Here is a 21,216-nt window from a genome sequence, read left to right on the forward strand (position 1 = left end):
GTCACTTGATCTTTAGGCAGAAATGTCACTGTATTGACTCTTGCCTCAATTTTCTATCAAGAGTGGTTAAATTTACTTCTCTAGCAAGCTAACCATAAAAAAGCAAAAGTTAGAATATTTTAGACATGTGATGCGACACCCGGAAAAATACAGCATACTTCACTTAATCCTCCAGGGAAAAATTGAAGGCAAACGAGGTCCAGGCAGAAGAAGCTTCAAAAGCTTTTTGAAGCCATCACAGCTTCAAAATCTAAGGGACTGGTTTGGACAAAACTCAACAGCACTTTTTTGTGTGGCTGTTGATAAAAATAGGATCGCTAATACGATCGCCAACATCTGATGATAGATATGGCACAAGAAAAAGAAGAGAAGCAAGCTGAGGTGGATGAGCCAACCCTTGTTCAAGGGTTTAGAGCAGTGTTTTTCAATCTTAGCAACTTTAAGATGGGTGGACTTCAACTCCCAAAATTCCCCAACCAAACATACTTTAAGATGTGTGGATTTTGACTGGGAGTTGGTTGGCAAGTTTGAAAAATGCTGGTTTAGAGAGTCCGAATATAAAAAACAGATAGAAAAAAGAAAAACATTATCATTTGCATGGCTAGTTGTGGTGGAGTACCTCATTTGTTGCATGGTATCCAAACTTCTTCTCTCCCTCTGCTCATTATTCCAAGAAATTTACTTTCACTGGGGGGAAAAAAAGTAGTAAGTTTCTACAAACAGACATTTTGCCATTTGGAGGGCAGGGTGGAATGCAGTTATGTGAGTTTCATGGGCACCTGCTAAATTATGCTGGTGACGCCACTAAAAAGGGCCACTCCCTGCCACCCCAACCTCCAGGCTCCCATCACTTGTCTAGTTGCTTTTTCTGTTTTAATTGTTTGTTCTTTTCCAGAGGGTGACTGTTCCCATCATAAACTTTAAAGTATCTTTCTAAATCATTATATCCAAGACAAGACATTTAATCCAGCATGGTTGTTCCTGTACTCCTAATCCGAAGAACTTTTATAAGTACATGTAAATTGGGTGTCACTTTATGACTGCAGTCTGGGGGAATTATGGGACTTGGAAGTCCAGAGCATCTGGATGGCAACTTTTTGGAGAGAAAAGTCTACTCTCTCCTTCTATGATGCTAGACAACATTATTGACTGAGGATGAGTAGTCCTTGATTTATGAGTCCAAAATTTCTGTTGCTAAATGAAACAGTTGTTAAGTGAGTTTTGCCCTCCCCTTTTATGAGTCTTCTTGACACATTTGTTAAGTGAATCATTGCAGATGTTAAGTTAGTGACATGGTTGTTAAGTGAATCTGCCTTCCCCATTGACTGCTTGTCAGAAGGCCACAAAAGGGGACCCTAAGACACTGCCACCATCATAAATATGAGTCAGTTGCCAACCACCTGAAGTTTGATCAGGTGACTATTGAGATGCTGCAATGGTCCTGTGAAAAATGGTCATAAGTCACTTTTTTCAGTGCCGTTGTAACTGTGAAAGGTCACTGAATGAACTGTTGTAACTTGAGAACTATCTGTAATACCTCGCAGTGATCAGCATAGCTCTCCATTCCTGGATATAAAAATAGCAGTGTTCCTGGATAGGAAAGCACCAAGGAAAGTTCTAAGCAGCCTTCATGGTGCTACTATTTCAATTCAGTAGAATTTGGCTCCTTGAAGAAGTGAGGAAATGTATATTTCAGCCACTGTTGGAAGCTGGCTTTTAAGGACCCTTTGGCTTATTTAATACAGCAAGACACCTGCCTTCTGGCTTTCTGAAAAATCACTATCATAATATGTAGGAGTTATGTCAGTCTATGGAAAGCAAAATAAAAAATAAAAAACAGCCCAGTGGCATTTTCCCCAATGAATACATTTTATTAAAAGCATCAGATTTTATGTGCTGCACCTCACTTCATCAAATTCATCCAATGAAACTCACAAAAGCTAGTGCTTTTTAATAAATTGTATTAGTCAGAAAAAGGATGTGTAACTTTGAAAGGTCACTGAATGAACTGTTGTAACTTGAGAACTATCTGTAATACCTCACAGTGATCAGCATAGCTCTCCATTCCTGGATATAAAATAGCAGCTTTCCTGGATAGGAAAGCACCAAGGAAAGTTCTAAGCAGCCTTCATGGTGCTACTATTTCAATTCAGTAGAATTTGGCTCCTTGAAGAAGTGAGGAAATGTATATTTCAGCCACTGTTGGAAGCTGGCTTTTAAGGACCCTTTGGCTTATTTAATACAGCAAGACACCTGCCTTCTGGCTTTCTGAAAAATCACTATCATAATATGTAGGAGTTATGTCAGTCTATGGAAAGCAAAATAAAAAATAAAAAACAGCCCAGTGGCATTTTCCCCAATGAATACATTTTATTAAAAGCATCAGATTTTATGTGCTGCACCTCACTTCATCAAATTCATCCAATGAAACTCACAAAAGCTAGTGCTTTTTAATAAATTGTATTAGTCAGAAAAAGGGATGTGTAACTTTGACTTTTTTCCCCCTTTTGTGTAATGGCAACAAAGTGGAAAAAAGTATTCCTAGTGGTATGGATCCAACTGTCTTTTGTGCACTGCCTTTATATTCTTCCAGTTTTGGAAAGTTTTGATCCCTCAGGTTCTCACGCCATCTGCATCACAGCTTATTGCAATGCGAGAACCTGGTTCTTCGTAAAACCAAATTAAAACCTGCCTTTAAAAATTAAACCACCAATGTGAAGTGTCCAGATCTCCCCGATTCTTATTCTGATCCTTAGGTAACTTCAGGGACCCTCAGTTTTTATTGAAATTTAACTTGCAATCCTGAAATGATGGAAAATATTTGTAGCTTGGCTGGTTCTACCTGGTGGTGGCAGTTTGTTCTCCGGTTTGTTCTGCGAGTTTGCTGTTTAGCTTCCAAACATTTCCTTACCAGACTAGATAACATCTTCAGTGATATTTCAGATGAAGTGTCTTGTCACATTTTGTCCCACACACATACTGCAATCGTTTTCTAGGCCCCTTTTGCAGGAATCGGTTTAAGGCTCGGAACTGTGGGCTGCCTTCATCCCCGACATCAGGGGTGCCCAACCACAGCAACTTTAAGACCTGTAGAGTTCAACTCCAGAATTCTGGCTGGGGAATTTTGGGAGTTGGAAGTCTTAAAAGTTGCCAGGGCTGGACCCCCTGCTCTACATTAATGAGCAGTTTATGGGAGACTGGTACGGTGGACGCCTGGTTGGAGAAGCACGCCTGATCCGGGTCATCAGTCCCCCGTCCCCCCCCGCTGGCGGTTCTCACAGTAACCTTGCAAAGTCGGCAGATCCGATCCAGTTCAGCGCGCGGCTTCTCCTCTCGGGGGCGCAACGCGCCTGGCCACATCCAGGGCTGCACCGAGCTTTGGCCCGCGAGCTTTATACCTCTCCGCTTCGGCCGCTTTTACACCAAGCCGGCCCCGTCCCTTCTCTTCCCGGCCTGCTTGCCTGCCTGAGACGCGAGACAACCCCCCCTCCCGGCCCGACCCCAGCCTAGCCCAGCGCCCGGGGCTCGCAACGCGCTCCCGGGCAACCCCAAGCGGCCGAAGGGCGAAAGCAGCGCGCCCGGAGCTTCCACGCCCAGCCTGCCTCTTTGCGGAGCGGGGGCTGCAGAGGAAGGCAGGGCGGCAGCCGGCCCTCCTTCGCCCTTTGTCTGCTCTTTCTCTCCCTCCGCGCCGCCCGAAGGGAGGTGAGTTCCCCTGCAGCCCCTCCCCACAGCATCTCACGTAGCCGCCCCCGCCGCCGCCGCCCGCCCGTCACCTGCAATTGGAGGCAATAGGTGCAGGGCGCCGAGGGAAGCGCTTTCGCTCACCCCACCCCACCCCGCACCTCCTCCACCCCCTTTCCCTCCTCCTGGCGAGCCGGAGCGATAGGAGCTCCATTGCTCTAGTATAAAAATAGCAGTGTTCCTGGATAGGAAAGCACCAAGGAAAGTTCTAAGCAGCCTTCATGGTGCTACTATTTCAATTCAGTAGAATTTGGCTCCTTGAAGAAGTGAGGAAATGTATATTTCAGCCACTGTTGGAAGCTGGCTTTTAAGGACCCTTTGGCTTATTTAATACAGCAAGACACCTGCCTTCTGGCTTTCTGAAAAATCACTATCATAATATGTAGGAGTTATGTCAGTCTATGGAAAGCAAAATAAAAAATAAAAAACAGCCCAGTGGCATTTTCCCCAATGAATACATTTTATTAAAAGCATCAGATTTTATGTGCTGCACCTCACTTCATCAAATTCATCCAATGAAACTCACAAAAGCTAGTGCTTTTTAATAAATTGTATTAGTCAGAAAAAGGGATGTGTAACTTTGACTTTTTTCCCCCTTTTGTGTAATGGCAACAAAGTGGAAAAAGTATTCCTAGTGGTATGGATCCAACTGTCTTTTGTGCACTGCCTTTATATTCTTCCAGTTTTGGAAAGTTTTGATCCCTCAGGTTCTCACGCCATCTGCATCACAGCTTATTGCAATGCGAGAACCTGGTTCTTCGTAAAACCAAATTAAACCTGCCTTTAAAAATTAAACCACCAATGTGAAGTGTCCAGATCTCCCCGATTCTTATTCTGATCCTTAGGTAACTTCAGGGACCCTCAGTTTTTATTGAAATTTAACTTGCAATCCTGAAATGATGGAAAATATTTGTAGCTTGGCTGGTTCTACCTGGTGGTGGCAGTTTGTTCTCCGGTTTGTTCTGCGAGTTTGCTGTTTAGCTTCCAAACATTTCCTTACCAGACTAGATAACATCTTCAGTGATATTTCAGATGAAGTGTCTTGTCACATTTTGTCCCACACACATACTGCAATCGTTTTCTAGGCCCCTTTTGCAGGAATCGGTTTAAGGCTCGGAACTGTGGGCTGCCTTCATCCCCGACATCAGGGGTGCCCAACCACAGCAACTTTAAGACCTGTAGAGTTCAACTCCAGAATTCTGGCTGGGGAATTTTGGGAGTTGGAAGTCTTAAAAGTTGCCAGGGCTGGACCCCCTGCTCTACATTAATGGGCAGTTTATGGGAGACTGGTACGGTGGACGCCTGGTTGGAGAAGCACGCCTGATCCGGGTCATCAGTCCCCCCCCCCCCCCGCTGGCGGTTCTCACAGTAACCTTGCAAAGTCGGCAGATCCGATCCAGTTCAGCGCGCGGCTTCTCCTCTCGGGGGCGCAACGCGCCTGGCCACATCCAGGGCTGCACCGAGCTTTGGCCCGCGAGCTTTATACCTCTCCGCTTCGGCCGCTTTTACACCAAGCCGGCCCCGTCCCTTCTCTTCCCGGCCTGCTTGCCTGCCTGAGACGCGAGACAACCCCCCCCTCCCGGCCCGACCCCAGCCTAGCCCAGCGCCCGGGGCTCGCCACGCGCTCCCGGGCAACCCCAAGCGGCCGAAGGGCGAAAGCAGCGCGCCCGGAGCTTCCACGCCCAGCCTGTCTCTTTGCGGAGCGGGGGCTGCAGAGGAAGGCAGGGCGGCAGCCGGCCCTCCTTCGCCCTTTGTCTGCTCTTTCTCTCCCTCCGCGCGGCCCGAAGGGAGGTGAGTTCCCCCGGGGTAGCCCCCTCCCCCCACAGCATCTCACGTAGCCGCCGCCGCCGCCGCCGCCCGCCCGTCACCTGCAATTGGAGGCAATAGGTGCAGGGCGCCGAGGGAAGCGCTTTCGCTCACCCCACCCCACCCCGCACCTCCTCCACCCCCTTTCCCTCCTCCTGGCGAGCCGGAGCGATAGGAGCTCCATTGCTCTAGTCTAAGCGTCGGCGGAGGGGGGGGGGAGGGCGAGGGCGATGAATATTGATGAGGCTGCCCCGGCTCTATTGTGCAATTGGAGCGGCGAGGTGAAGGCGCAGGCAGAATGGAGGTGGGGAGCTGCGCGGCGCTCGTAGGGCTGGCGCTTCAGCCGCAGCAGTAGCCAGCCGCCGCCGCCGCCGCCTGCACTGGGGGCTTTGTTTCAGTCCGCCCGGGCCGTCGCCATCCACCTCGCCTTCCTCCTCTCCCGTGCCTCGCAGCCAAGGCGGCCGGCCATCATGGTACCGGGACAGAAGCAGCTGTAAGGGAGAAGCGGAGCCCCCCCCCCCTCCCCAGTCTCCCGAGGAAAGAAGACGACCGAGAGCGAGAGCGGCTCGCCCGCCCCGAGCTCCGCCACGCAGAGAGGCCCCCGCTCCGTGAGGTAAATCGTCCAGGGCCATTTTAACGTGGCTGGCCGGACGGCCCGGGGCTCTTTCGCGGAGGCGCTTGGCAAGGGGGGGGTGGTGCCCGGGGGGCTGCGGGTGGGGGGGGGGCCGAGGTTGAGCGAATGGCCCGGGTGGGTTCCCCCTCAGGGAGGGCGGGGAGGCGGTTTTGAACCCGCGGGGGTGGGGGGTGTGTGTGCTCCGGTTGGGCAGGAGGATCTCTCCCTCCTTTCCCTCATCCTGATTGCATTTCTTCTCCTCCCCTCCTCCTCCCCCCCCCCCAGCCGCCTTTCTTTGGTTTGGCCCCTTCGGCGTTCCCGGGTGGGCGCGTGGACTGGGAACGGAGCGCCTCACGGCTTTGGCGGCTGCCTTATTCCGACCTCCGGCTGAGTTGGGGGGGTTGATTTGTGCTGCTCCGGATCTTGTCCCATCTCGTGTTGGTTTGGGGGGGGGGCTTTTGAACCGAAGGTGTGTGCCCCGAAATAGGCGTCGGGGGAGGAGGAGGAGGAGGAGGAGAAAATGAGTCTCCATGGTAACTGAAGCTGCCACCTTGGGGCTGTGTGGTCAGGAAGTTGCCCCTTCCTTTTAACGATGGGGCCGCCCGCAGCGGGGTTGGGATGTGGGTGTGGGTGGTTGCAGAAAGGCACCAGCTGATGGGCCAGGTGTGTGCCAGGGACCGACCCCTTGGTGGTTATTATTTTGATCTTCTGGGAATAGGGCTCATTTGGGGGGGGGTGTATGAAAAGTGGTGTACCTTGCATCTTCTCTTTTTTGTCTAGGAATGATCCTTTAGTGCTGGCCATAGTGTCCCTGGAATTTTGTCTTTTGTTGGGCGAATTGCAATTGTCACAGAACTGCAGAAAGCAAGCCTAGCCCGGGAGAAATATCCAGCACCCCCCTGGAAGGGATGAAAGTCAAATATTACTGAGCAGCTTTATCAAGTTGCATTAGCTTTCAAGTTGTTGAAGGATTGTGGCTTGTGAAGTCTTCTGCAAGGTTTCAGTCAGATTTGGTGTCTGAAAGCTGGAGTTTCGCAAGCTGAAAACATGTCCCCTTTCAAAGTCCCTGCCATTGTTTTTTTTATTATTATTATTATTATTATTTATTAGATTTATAAATAATATATATAGATTTTGAGTCCTCCCCACAACCTGAGCATGGCAGGGCCCAAGATAAATCCATGGGCTCCTTCTGTTCCATTATTTGCTCAATTTAATCTGTTTTGGCTACTTGAATGCTATCTTGAGATCCTACTGGGGGGTGGGGGGTGGAGTTCTTGGTGTACTTTTGATTGCATGTTTCTTCTGTTTTGTATATCCGTTGTGGTCTTTTGCCTTCTTAGGTCTCGGTTTTGAACTTTAAACATTTTAAAATGTTATTTTTTATTGGTCAGGGTGGCTGAATGCTGCAAATGGAGAGAGCAGCTCCTTTCTGCAGCCCATTGCTAACTTGATTTGTTATTACTGCTGCCCCCTCTGCTTCTAGAGATGCTGCCAGTTTTTTTGTCCTGGAGCTTTCCAGAGGGTTTGTGGAATAAGCATCCAATAAAACACACACACATACACAGAAAGGAAACCTCCCAGGTTATATAAGATGGAGAGGGAGAACTCCTTATTCTTTAAATTCATTTTACCAGCTTTAGTAGCTCACCTTGCTCCCTGTTAGTCACCATCCAAGGTGACTAACCCTCAGGAAGAAACACTGAACTCAAATAAAATAAAAGGAGTACTGCTGAAATAGAAAAACTAAAAAGCGTTGGAAACACTTAACATCCACTATTCTGTCCTGTAAACATTTAAGTTACTAAGGTCATATATGTGGCTCTTTTTAACTCAGTATTGACTGGGTTAGCATATCAGCAAAAACCAAATTATTTTGTTTTAAGATAACCTGGTGCATAACTTCAGAAATGTTGTTTTATTCACCAAGTCTTACAACTGAGTGTTTTGTGTGAAGTCACGTAATTGAGTCCTACCTAACAAATCATGAAGCAGGAATAAGCCTCTCATAAGCCTTATGTTGACTCTTCACAACCCCTTTCACAATCATATTACAGACCTGGCTACAAATTTATTTGTTTTTAAACTTGCCTTTTTTCTTTTTTGCTACTTTTCAGCAACAGATACAAATGGATACCTTAGGCCTCTGCTTAAAAAACAATCCTTAGAGAACAAAACAGTTACAGGCTTCAAATTATCAGGGGTGCCCATCTCCACAATCTCATCAAGTCTCTGGATTTGTCTCTTTTTGCGACACCCACCCACCCCACCCACCCCATCTTTGAATTAAGGTGTGAAGCAACTCATTCAGATGTGTGGCCTATTCTGTTCCTTTTGGAGATATCAGGAATTGAATCCAAAGTCTTTTGTGTACAACCCATATGCACTTCCATAGGGTAACAGCTCCTCCTATGAGCAGAACATGAAAGCAAGGCAGAATTTTCTGTCTTCCCAGGTAGGATGGCCACAAAAGCTCTATGTTTCTTGTGTAACTCGCCAATCTTGACTCAGATAGCAGTGGGACATAGGACATGGCTTATTGCCAGGCTGATCTGACAATCTCCCTCCCTCCCTCCCTCCCCTAAGAAAAGTACAAAGATGAAGTTACCCCTGTCCTTTGGTGAACATTTGAATGAACAGTGACATTGCAAAGCTAAGAACACTGAGCGGGCTGGTTTGGTAGGTTGGGCAAAGCTTGTCCTGCCCTGTCTTTGGCTGTTTTCCTTGGGTGTATTGCTTTCTTTTAGTACGTTGTTCATTTCTCAAGCGTAATGCAGACCTACCAGGCACTTCTGGATGAGTTGACTCAGATGTCTGCTTCTAGAGAAGTAACCCAATGAATCCACTGTGCTTAAAACAACAAAAGAAAATGGGTCCCCATGTCATGCTCAAAGTGAAGGGGTTTGCTTGGTTTGGCATGTTACTCAGCCATTGCATCATAGCACTGGATTATACAGGAAACTCTTAGCGTAGTGACAGTCCATTCAGTTTGGACACCCAGAGAAAGCTAGTGGAGGTTCCCTTCTTGTGGTGTGTGAAACAGGCAAGAGGCCTTCAGAAGTCTCCATAGTATGACTCCCTCCCCCCCACAAAATATGGGCAGTCCCAGTCTACTTTATGTTGAGGAAGCAAGTTTAATTTGGTATCATTATTATAGTAAGATTTTGGTCTTTAGTTTTGTTTCGGTCATTAAACAGAACTGTTTGTTGTTATTCTTACTTTAATTGTTCAATTTTTAATAGTATATTGAACTATACGTAGTCCTCAGCTTACAACCCCAATTGAGTATAAAATTTCTGTTGCTAAGCAAGACAGCAGTTAAGTGAAGTTTGCCCAATTTTACCACCTTTCTAGCTGCAGTTGTTAAGTGAATCACTGCAGTTATTAAATTAGTAACATGGTTGTTAAGTAAATCTGGCTTCCCCATTGACTTTGCCTGTAAGGAGGTCACAAAAGATGATCACATGACCCTGGGACAGTGCAACTGTCATAAATATCAGTTGCCAAATGCCTGAATTTTGATCACATGATCATATGGATGCTGCAACTGTTTTACGTGTAAAAAAGGGTCCTGAGTTGCTTTTTTCAGTGCTGCTGTAACTTCAGACAATCAGTAAATGAACTGTTGTAAGTGGAGGACTACCTGTATTTAGCCCCTGCAAATGGATAAGGTGATAGTTTTTCTTTCTATTAGTCCTTCTAATTAGCTAGATATCCCAGATGTGGGTTGCAAAATTTTCTGAGTTTTTTTGATGCCAATGCCATATAGTGAGTATTTGGTTCTTAACAGTCCACATCTGGTGAGCTTAAGAGATGTGTGGACTCTATATGTCGCTTTTAACTTTCAAACTTTAAGAGTATTATGTCGTCTCTCCTCCATCAAAACTGGTCCAGTCTGTCTATTTTGATGATTGTTGCTGCTACTAGTTTCATCTCATTTGAGTGACTTTTTTTGGAAAATATTGATAAGATAAATTTTTTTCAGTGGGATTTGAGCTTGGAAGTTTTCCTTACTTGCAAGTAAATCTTAGGCACTGTATGATGACCTGGTTCAGGTGTTGATCTGAAGTGTGTGTTGTCTTTTTGTGTTGTATGTCTAGCATAATCCCAGTTTATGGTTGACTGTCATATGTGAAAGCATTTGGGCCTGAATCTCTAGCAGGTGTGTCAAAGTTGCGATTGACACCCCTGTTCTATAGTGTTTACAGAAGATTGCCTCATGGCAAAGGTTTAAGCTTTAGGGTCATTTTTCCTGGATAGAAAGTCATTAATATGACTCCTTTGTTTCCTCAAGCCATAAGCTAAAATGGGGTTTGAGATTGGAAAGAAAAGCATATCAAAATTAAAGTTATGATTTAGAAGGAACATAATGTTTTGTGAAAGCATTGATGGTGGAACTATTTCAGGATTGAAATCTGACATTTATTTGTCTTTTAGTTAGAATTAGAAGCATCAGTGTCTTGGGTTCAGATGAATGAAACTTCTGTGGCAATGTCTTTCTATATCCTAACTTGACTTCTCCTGTTTTGGCAGCTAGAACGGTTAGGTGGAACAAACGATTGCCAGTGATGTGACGATCAAGCAAGGAGTTGAACACATGAATTCCTGATCTCTCATCCAGATTCTTTTCGAAGTGTAAAGGAAGGAAAACTATGCATCACATTATCTAGTCCATTATTAAAAAAAGCAGTAGTGTCTAAAAATGAGATCACATAAAGCAGTAGAGGTAGTCCCCGACTTACAACAGTTCATTCAGTGACTCTTCAAAGTTACAACGGCACAGAAAAAATGACTTATGACCATTTTTCAGAGACAGTTTTTGTAGCATCACTATGATCATCTCATCAAAATTCAGATATTTGGCAAGTGATTCATTGTTAAAATGGGAAAGCCCGAATTACTTCACAACCGGGTTGCTAACATATCAACTACAGTGATTCATTTAACAACTGTGGCAGGAAAGGTTGTAAAATGGGGCAAAACCAAAAGTCTCGCTTAACAACAGAAATTTTGGGCTCAGTTGTGGTCATACGTTGAGGACTACCTGTATTCAGACGTCCAGAAAAAAAATCTACAGAAGTCATACATTTAAGCCATGATTTGGTGAACTATATTGCTGAACAGAGCATACATTGGAACTGGGATGTGTTGTATTCATTAATTGAAAATCAACCCATTATAGATCGATATGATATACAAAGCCAACCTTAGTCATACATGGAGTGGGTCTGTTAAAATCAGTAAAAATTAAGACAATCGTTTTATTGTATTTGTTGATTAAATATGAATCCAATACTGTGCATGGATTTGTGGTGATATTGAATCAGTTTTCCTAACTAGAATTCCTATGAATGTGTTGGATGACAAATCCCATAATTCCCAGTTGGCAAGATAGCTGATGAAAGTTGTACCAGTATTTTGTCAAATGTGTTTATAAGGTGATCAGTTAATGAACAGCCTCTAGAATTCTTCTCAGCTTTAGAAATATATATATTAAATTTAAAGAATCTTTAAAGAGCCAACCTTGCAAGTATAGAATAAATAAATGTTATAGTCTGGAATGTTTGTTACCCTGAATTAATGCTTTTTAACTTAAGATCTGAAACCCTATGCTTGATCATGGTTTAATATAATTCAGACATAAAGGGCATTATAAACAAGCAAATTTGCTGCTTAGTTGGTTCTTGCTTTCATCATCCAGTGGGGGCAGCTGAATAGGTTGATAAGATGTTACATTTGAATCCAGGGCCTTATTTGCTGGCATCTGAACAACCTATGATAATAATCCAAGAATAAATTCTGGAGTATATGAAGCAATTAGGTTTCGTGAGCTTCCTTGACTATTTTTCCTTTTTACTGACCTCATAGGTAAAAGTAGGAATTACCTTCAAAGAATCTTCTGCAACCTGATGCAAGTTTTTCAATATGGTTATCTGGTGATAAGGTGGTCTTTAAAAGTGTTTAATCATTTTCATAACACTTTCTATTATAATTCAGTAGATGACACTGTGAGAGGAAGCAAAATGTCTTTCGTGTTCTTAGTGTTCTTAGATGTTGTTCCATACTTCTTAACTTGTAAGAAGATCCTAAGCATATTTATCCAGTAATTTATTAACCACCATATTCAAAAATTCTTACTTTCTTGTAAGTGTGCGTCTATAGACACAGATAAGTTTGCTTAAAGCCTTGCAAGACAAACGGGAATGTTGTGATCAAAAATAGCTGTTATTAAAGCCAGCATATGGATTAATATGCAAAGCATCAGAGACAATCTATTTGGTTAAAAGTCAGGGAAACTTGTTTGTTGGAGGATTTGATCTTAGCCTTCTGAAACAAAAGTGTAGCCTCTCCAAGTTCTATAGGCTTAGTGCCAAGGTAAACTGTCAACAGCATTTAAACCATGCATCTGTTTATTGGACTATACAACTTTAGTTTACCATAGGGAGATGGTACTTGGAAATCATCCTCGAAAGGGCTGGGCCCCTCTCCCTCCCTCCATCCCTCCCCCTCTCTCTCTGTGAGTGTGTGTGTGTGTGTGTATGAAGAAGGGAAAGTAGAAAGCTATCAAGTGCTGGATTGCTCATCTGACCATGTATGGTTTGTTGATCATGTGGTACAGCGATTGCAGAATGATCTGCTGTTTTTCTTCATAGGAGTTCTTTGGAATAATTAGTTTGTGTCTAGCAGGACTGAGTCAGAAGTCAGAGAAGCAGGATGCAGGATTCTCAGAAGACTTGGAGAATGACCTGGCTTGATTTCCATGTCTCTTCTTAACAGCAGCTCTTATGAAATTGAGCAAGTAAGTAAACAAGCAAGCAAGCAAGCGTGCTTAACAGATCAAGCTTCTGTTAAGGACATAAAAGGGAGGCCAGTAAACAACAAGGCAGCTGAGCACAATGTTTCCTTATCTTAATTATGGAGGCCTCCTGGGCCTGATCTGGCAGTTAGCTTTTCTTCTGTCTGTAGGAGAGTTTCAAACCACCTTTCAAGCACAGCTGTCTCAGAGAAGAAACTTAGAATTGTGACAACCAACTTTATCTTAAGTAGCTTTTTTATTCTTGATGAACCTTAACATGTTCATTTGTTAAAATCACTTTGGCAAAGTGGAGATTTACTATTTTAAATACATAGTGAAATTTGCTTGTGAACTGAGACCAATTTCACTATATATTTCTGCTCAGTCTTTTTTGCTCCCCTAGCAGGAGTGAAATCCAGAAGGTTCTGACAGGTTCTGGAGCAGAATCGGTAGCGGAAATTTTGAACAATTTGGAGAATCAGCAAATACCACCTCTGGCTGGCCCCAGAGTAGGGTGGGAATGGAGATTTTGCAGTATCCTTCCCTTGCCACATCCACCAAGCTACGCCCACAGAACTGATAGTAAAAAAAATTGGATTTCAGCCACTGTCCCCTAGAAAATGCTAATCTTTCTCTTTTAGTAGCCCTGATGGCTGAAACTACTTCTCAGAATGCCTGTTTTAGGCCAGCTGGCTATGCTTTTGAACCTATTCTCAAACTTCATTCTCTTCCACATCCTCTGGGACTACCTGTAGTCATTGCAAATCTTGATGCTCTTCAGCTGGCTTCCCAAGGCCTGTTCCTGGACTGTTATGGGAACTGAAATCTACATACTTCTGTTTTTGTTGAACATAGATAGGACTGTAAGCTATCCAGCACAAAGACTGCAAATTTTATACTTTATGACAGGGATGTCAAACTGACAACCCATGGGCCAGATGCCTCACATGCAGGCCATGGCCACCCCACCTCCACAAAGGTAAAAAAACATAGTGATATGTCATGATAAATCAGTGACAAGATCGAGTTTGACAACAGTGCTGTATGATGATGATGCTATTAGCAGTGAAGTATTTTGGATGCTTCCAACTGAGACATTAGTGGAGAACAACTTTTTTTTTCTTGTTAGTATATCTTCCTTCTTTCTTCTTTTTGCATAAAATACTTCATTAAAGAATGATAGGCTGAAAGAAGTGAAGAAAACTTTGCAAAAAAGACAATCAACCAGCCCAAAAGAGAAAAAGACTCCAGCACTTCCCCCACCAGTAATCTGCACTCAGATCAGCATACTCCAAGTCAACTTCAGACCAACAATCAAGTAAACAATATCCCAATCAAGAAGAGCTATTAGAAACAGCCCAACCAAAGACTCCTTAAGATCACCCTCCCACACACAGACAGGCAAGACGCTAGAATATAGACTGACAGCAAACAGCACTCTTTACTAGCACTGAGAATGTTACCTACCATAGTTAGGGTAATGAAACAGGCAAGAAAACAAGCAAGCTCAGAGAGCACCAAGGACCTGTCCACATTTTTAAAAACCTGCCTATTTTAGAAGTACAATTGAACGAATGGTATTCATTCCAAAACTATGTAGAAATGTTGACAAGTGCATCTTGATGTCACTGGACAAAGCATGTGTTCTAGTATTTGCAAGAACAGGGGCTGCAACACTTGCTTCATGATGAATATGTCATCATTTACCATGGACCAAATTGCCAATGGGGATGAGAATATGAGCAAGGCCTTCCTGAAGGAAATGGATTGGGGAAAGTAGACTCTGCATCCATCACATTTCTTTATGGTTTGGGTCACATATGCAGTAAAATATAATGTGGCTTGTTTTATGTTGACTTAGCAATTGTAGATCTTTATTGCTTGACACTGTTGCAAGATACCCTATGTGAGCATGGCTGTATGAAATTTGGGAGGCTTCATGGTGGTGCATTGGATCACATTTTCCCACTGGAATCATCCTCGCAACTTTGATTTAGCTGGAAAATTTTTTTTAGCAGGGGCCCCTTTTATGTAGACGAGGGGTCTGAAGTTCAATGGCACCGCTTATACCCCTGTTACTATGGACTGGCCTCCTAGAGAATATCGTGTTGATTCCCATCCTGATTGCCTTTTGGAAGCTACTTAAAATGGAGTGACTTTTGGTCTTGACCCCATCTAACTTTGGTTATAATTTGGGTAGTGTAACATTACAGGTAGTCCTTGACATATGACTGTATTGGAACCTGTAAGTAAATTCTGGTTTTTAATACAACCATCCTAAAATTTAGTTGTAAATCCCCCTTTTCCAATTGGTTGTAACTTCAGTCACTAAGCCACCAGTTGTAAATTTAGGACTACATGTATTCTATGTTTTTCATTGGTATGGGTATACTTTTATGATTTAATATTTCTTACACATCTTTTGTTGATAGAAAAAAAAAACAGGTATGAGGCAGGAAACCTTATCTCTTGTCTATGCACCACCAAAATTCCTTAGGAATTTGGTGGTGGTCTGCCTCTTCTATTGTTACTAGTAATGGTTAAGCAAATCATAGCAAAAGCCCATGATTTTCTCTTGACAAACTTTCCAATCCATGCAGAGCTGATAGCTGTTGAATGCTTTTTGCCATTTCTTTATTTAATATTCAGTCCTCCTGAAGTTAATTTCATAATGAAGTGCCCATCATGCATACTTTTTAACTATTTATAGCCATCTATTTATATGGCTGTCATTCATGCTGTGTTTGCTCATTCATCAGGCAAAAGTAAGGTCCATACTGTCAGTATGAACATTTGAAAAGAAACAATATAATGCTGGAAAGTGTTGTGCCCGGCTACACCTTATGGAAATGCTCAGCTATTCATTCCAGTCCAGGCATATCCAGTTGCTCATTTTAGCTTATTTTATACGATTGTTGTAAGGAGGATAACTTTAGTGGTACATGGGAAGAAAACTAAACCTATAATCTTGACCTGAGAAAAAAGACAGGACAAATACTTTGTGATGAATGTAGGTTGTGCTGCTGCTATCTCTTTTCCAAACTGTGCGTTGGCCCTGTAGCTTCTTTCATTACTAAATGGAATTACTAGTCAACACTAATCAAGTTGTTGCTAAAGGCAGAACTGTAGGAACCGATTGCATAGTTAGCAATCTCATCTGCCAAAATTGGGGTGTATTTAAAAGGATTATTACCTTCTACTCTCAGAGAGGGCCAGTTTGGAGTAGTGGTTAAGGCACCAGGCTAGAAAACAGGAGACCATGAGTCCTAGTCCTGCCTTAGGCATAAAGCCAATTGGGTGAGCTTGGGCCAGTCACACACTCTCAAACCCCGAAAGAAAGACCTTCGGACCTTCCGCCACGAGCTTAAAACATACTTATTTAATTGCGCAGGACTGAGCTAGATTTTAATTTATGGTTTTTAAATTGGGTTTTATTTTCATACTTTTAATTTAGGCTTTTAGAATAAGTTTTTTAACTGTTTTTAGATTGTATTTATCTGTTTTTTAAATGCCTGTAAACCGCCCTGAGTCCTTTGGGAGATAGGGCGGTATATAAATTTAAACAATAAATAAATAAATAAATAAATAAGAAGGCAAAAACCAGTTCTGAAATCTTGCCAAGAAAATTGCAGGGACTTGTCCAGGCAGTCGCCAAGAGTCAGCACTGACTTGAAGCTATAAACACACACTCTCCTTTGTAGATGTGGTCTTATTTTCCATGATGTCTTTCCACTGGAAGATGGTTTTTATTGCAGATTAATTAACATGGGTGGGGGGGGAGAGGAAAGGAGTGATTCTCTGAGTATGGTGGAGCACAGCTTTCTCCAACCTTCTGATCTTTTGCAGCTCCTAGAATTTCCTTTTTACAAGGATGTGGTCAATAAAAGGTAGTTTTTGTACTTTGTTCAAACAAGCTTTCCTTTGCTTCCCTTCCAAGTACTCTAAATTTTATATTTCTCTGTGTCCGTTATGTTGTTTAGTATGTCACGAATCTGTGGGGCCATCTATAGAAAAGTAATTATGCCTTATACCTCTTTCGACTTCTCAAAAATCAGAAATTGTCATCTTGGTACTTGGTAGCATAACTTTGGTCCTATTTGTACAGGGAACGGGAATGTATCTAAAAGATGCACTTTGAATTGGCACTTCCATAAGTATGCCCAAGTTTGCATACAATGAAGCAGATTTCTTGAGAATTCTAATGTATTGTTTATACACTTAACTGTTTGCTTCCTTAAGCTAGTAGTAATGTCTACATTAATTAGGAATTCAACATTTAGCATATTGTACAGATTGAACTCCATGCCCCCGACTAACCAAGGAATTGTTAATTAAGAACAAATCTGGGGTTGCTCTTTGTGGCTTGCCAAGACCCTCAATTTAGATAGTAGACAAACTCAGTTTTGAATTCCTGGTTAATGAGCTTGTCCCAATGTTGGAAAAAGGTGGGCAGGAGAGAATGATCTCCAGGAACATGAATAGCTTATGAATTATTCATAATTCTGACTTATTTTTGCATGTAGGTAGCATGTTAAATCCCAGTGATAGAGGTACGTACTGTGGGGTTTGTTGCGGGGATATGCATGATTCATAGCCTCTGAGCATCATATTGACGGATGTACTCTTCAAAATAGGCTGGAACAAAACAAAAAGAGGGATAGAAATGAAGTTGCTTTAATTTAAATGTAATTAAAAACAAATTAATTATAGAAAGTATAATAACTGTCCATGTAATTCATTGCCTCCCCTTCTATCACAAGAATGATAAATAAGTTGCAACTTCGGGAGGGATCTGAGGGCTGCACTTGTGCTTTAGATGGAGCGAATCACAGGCTACATCTGAAGCATCTGTAAGAAATTGCTGATTCATAGTAATTAGAACGTGGTGTTGTTGTTTTTTATGAAGAATTAAACACGTCCACTTCCCCTTTTCTTGGGAGGTTGGCACTGCTACTGCTGCTTGGGGTTTTCCGTAGCATCTCTTCCAATGTCAACTTTTGATATTGATTTCAATGACCTTCTCTGCTCCATCCATCCAGATATGTGCTTGTTTGGTGAAGATCTGTTTGTATTCAGGACTTTGTGTAGAAAGGTTCCTAGTTTGCAGTGAGCTAGCAGAGTTACTTTGCTAGGTAACACAGTAAATAACAAGCATGTTTTGCTGCCAAGTAACATAGCACTGGACAGGGATAAAAGCAAAAAGTTTCCAGAGAAAACCTGCAACTTACTGTTGACTGTCATCTCACAGGCACCTCTATGAATTATGGGTGGGTATTGTTACAAGTATGTACCTTCCATTACACCCTTCAAAAGCTCCCTCCCAGCATTACATAAGTAAGTGAATGATTCTGTAGTTCATTTAGCTAATGTGATCTTGTTTTGGGACAAATGCCATTGACATTTGTACCAGATGCAGAAGATAGTTGCCACCATGATACCACATCAGCTATTCACTGGGGAATTCTGGGAGTTGAAGTCCACACACCTTAAAGTTGCGAAGGTTGAGAAACACTGTATTACGGTTTCAGTAGAAGAGAGAGGATATGTTTCTTTATGCGCTTGGCAACCAAATCAAAGCGCAATCAGCAGAAGACCTGTGCTGTTACAGGGCAAGATTATTGCCCCAATAGTGGTTTCACTTGTCGTGCCAAACCAAAATAAACAAACCGCATTTTGGCATGTATTTTGGTTTACGACTAAAGAGTAATGTTTGATGGGCAATAACAAAGATATATTTCATTTATTTATCTATCAAATTTGAAAACTGTCTATCTCTCACACACAGCAGCTTTGTACAACTCTTTAGAGTTATTTTGTTACTTGGGGGCTGAATGGGATTCATCTTAATAATGAATACAAATATAAAATGCTACCCTTTACCCTACCTGGACTTCAAAAGTAATCAGGTCCAGCCTAGTTAGTTCTTATATGAGTGTAGGGAATAAAAGAGGTGACCTTGACAGAAATATGCAAGAACCATTCCCTAGGCAAAGGAAATGAAACAATATTTAGAAACTGTTCAGGCAGACACTGATTCACTCAGGGAGAAGGTACAGCGGCACAATCAGACTTGCAAGATTCTGTGTGATTGTTTTTTTTTTCTTTTCAGTTGTGTCTGATTCTTGGAGACTGCCTGGAAAAGTCAGTGGAGTTTTCCTGGCAGGATTTCAGAAGTAGTTTGCCATTGCCTCCTTCCTAGGAATAAGAGAGCAACTAGCCTAAGATCACCCAAATAACTTCTGTGCCTAAGGCAGAACTTGCACTCATGATCTCTTAGTTCCTAATCTGATGCCTTATCCAGATCCTTATACCAAACTGGCTCTTGTTGTTAGAGCCAATCTCAACAAAGTGTAGTTCTGGTCTGTTCTGACAGTGGCGGACTTCAATGGAATACTGCATACTGTTGGAAGCTAAAGTAGGAAGTTGAGAAAACATCCTGATAGCCAGATAGTTCTACAGGGTGTCCTATAACCATAATTGAGCTCAAAATTTCCACTGTTAAGCAAGGCAGTTGTTAAATGAGTTTTGCCCCATTTTATGACTTTTTTTAGGAGCACTGTGGCTTGTGTGGTTAGGACAGTGGCTTGACTAGCAGCAAGCCCTTGTTTGAGACCCAAGTGCTGCTGTGGGGTCAGGTGAGCTCCTGTTTTTCACTTCAGCTCCTGCTGGAGACATGAAAGGAGCCCCCAACTGGGCGTGTCCCCCCCAATGGTGATGTGACTGGCTAATCCTTTCAACACAAAAGCACCTCAGAGCTTCTGACATAGGTGCGATGCAAGGACCATTTCTGCCACAGTTGTTAAGCAAATCACTGCTGTTGTTAAGTGAATCATGCGATCATTAAGCAAATCTGGCTTCCCCCATTGACTTTGTTTGTTGGAAGCCAACTGGAAAGGTTACAAATGGTGATTAAAGTGCAATTGTTGTAAATACATGCCAGTTGCCAAGTGCCTGAAATATAATCTCGTGACTATAGGTGTCAAAGTGTGAAAAACAGTCATGTCACTTTTTTTCAATGCTCTTGTTACTTCCAACAGTCCCTAAATGAAAGATTCTAAGTTGAGGACTACCCGTATATACCACCCACCAAAGAATTCATACCTTACAGGAAGCTATAATGTGGTTTATTTGATTTGGAGCTCAATGGGAATCCATCTATTGCGGGCTAGTGAGTCACAGCTTATTGCAGGCCTGTTAAGCTGGCGGCCCGCGGGCCGGATGTAATCACTAGATCACTTGATTTGAAGATACAGTGTGTATATATATATTTGTACTGTATCAGTGCTTGAAAGCAAGTAAATATTTCTGCCTTTTACTTCCATTCAGCTTGGGGCCAAAAAAACCCAAGTCTTTAATGGAGGAGGAGTTGGCCTTTGAAAGCTGCAGGAATGCTTCCCATCGTGGAAGACAAAGAGCCTGAGGGTAAGGAGGGAGTAATTAGATAGAATTGACTGTGGGGAGAGGGGGAGAGAACTGGCCCTTGCTTAAACCTGGTATTTCCTGCCTAGGGGAAAGGGACAAGACTTTGCTACCCTGTCTGGCATGGATCGAAGGCAAAAAGAGGAAAGAAGGTGGTAAGCAAAGTAAGAGAGGTCCTGCTCGAACAGGCAAACAGTTAGTTCATCTAGTCTTGCTTTCTGTGTTTCACTCTGGCCAGCCAAGTCCTACAGAAAGGATTAGGTTTCTAGGCTATTTTTATCTTTCCTTTCCACCTTACATCTGTGCAGAACCAGTAGTTGCAGCACACTTCTGCTATTGCTTTCCTGGCAGCTGGTGCCCCTTTTCAGTTGTCTGCCTGCCATACTGAAGACGAGAGTAAACAGCTCTCAGCATGCAAGTAATAAACATAGATAGTCCTCAAGGATTGTCCCTTTTAAAGCAATGGGTGGATTCCATTCTGTGTCTTGCCCAAAAACAAAGAGCTTTTTTTTCTTTTACCACATCCAAATCTTCTGGATTTTAGATTCATTTGGCTGATCCTGAGTGATTATGTAGCCAGGAAGGGAGAAAACTCTCTTTGTCTCCATTTTCTAAGCCATACATGATCTTATATGTCTGTACCCTCTCTCACCTTGCCTGCTTTTGCCCTCAGCTTAAAAAGTTCCAGACATGTTTTCTTTCTTAGCAAGGAGCTTTTCTGGTTGTAATCATTTTAGATGCTCCCTTCTGCCCCTTTTCCAGTCCTGTCCTATTAACTTGCATACATAGAGAGATCCAACTAGTAACAAAACAGGTCTAATACATATTGGCACTGTAGACT

The 21,216-nt window shown here is 42.9% G+C and overlaps 1 protein-coding gene across 4 annotated transcripts in view; it reads left to right on the forward strand.

Annotated features, from left to right (window-relative positions):
• The first annotated feature begins 5,381 nt into the window (after positions 1-5,381).
• ZMIZ2 (zinc finger MIZ-type containing 2) overlaps positions 5,382-21,216 on the forward strand; it is a 101,238-nt gene continuing 85,403 nt past the window's right edge. The window contains exons 1-2 of one of the 4 annotated variants that reach the window (XM_058194015.1): positions 5,649-6,160; positions 12,848-12,959. In XM_058194015.1, the coding sequence (XP_058049998.1) occupies positions 12,946-12,959 (14 nt within the window). In that variant the 5' untranslated portion in view covers positions 5,649-6,160; positions 12,848-12,945. Of the gene's footprint in view, positions 5,533-5,648; positions 6,161-12,847; positions 12,960-21,216 lie in introns of those variants that run through there. The other 3 variants (XM_058194012.1, XM_058194013.1, XM_058194011.1) reach the window with 3 other exon arrangements.

Source organism: Ahaetulla prasina, chromosome 9 (assembly GCF_028640845.1).
Source record: "Ahaetulla prasina isolate Xishuangbanna chromosome 9, ASM2864084v1, whole genome shotgun sequence".
NCBI classification, from domain to species: Eukaryota; Metazoa; Chordata; class Lepidosauria; order Squamata; family Colubridae; genus Ahaetulla; species Ahaetulla prasina.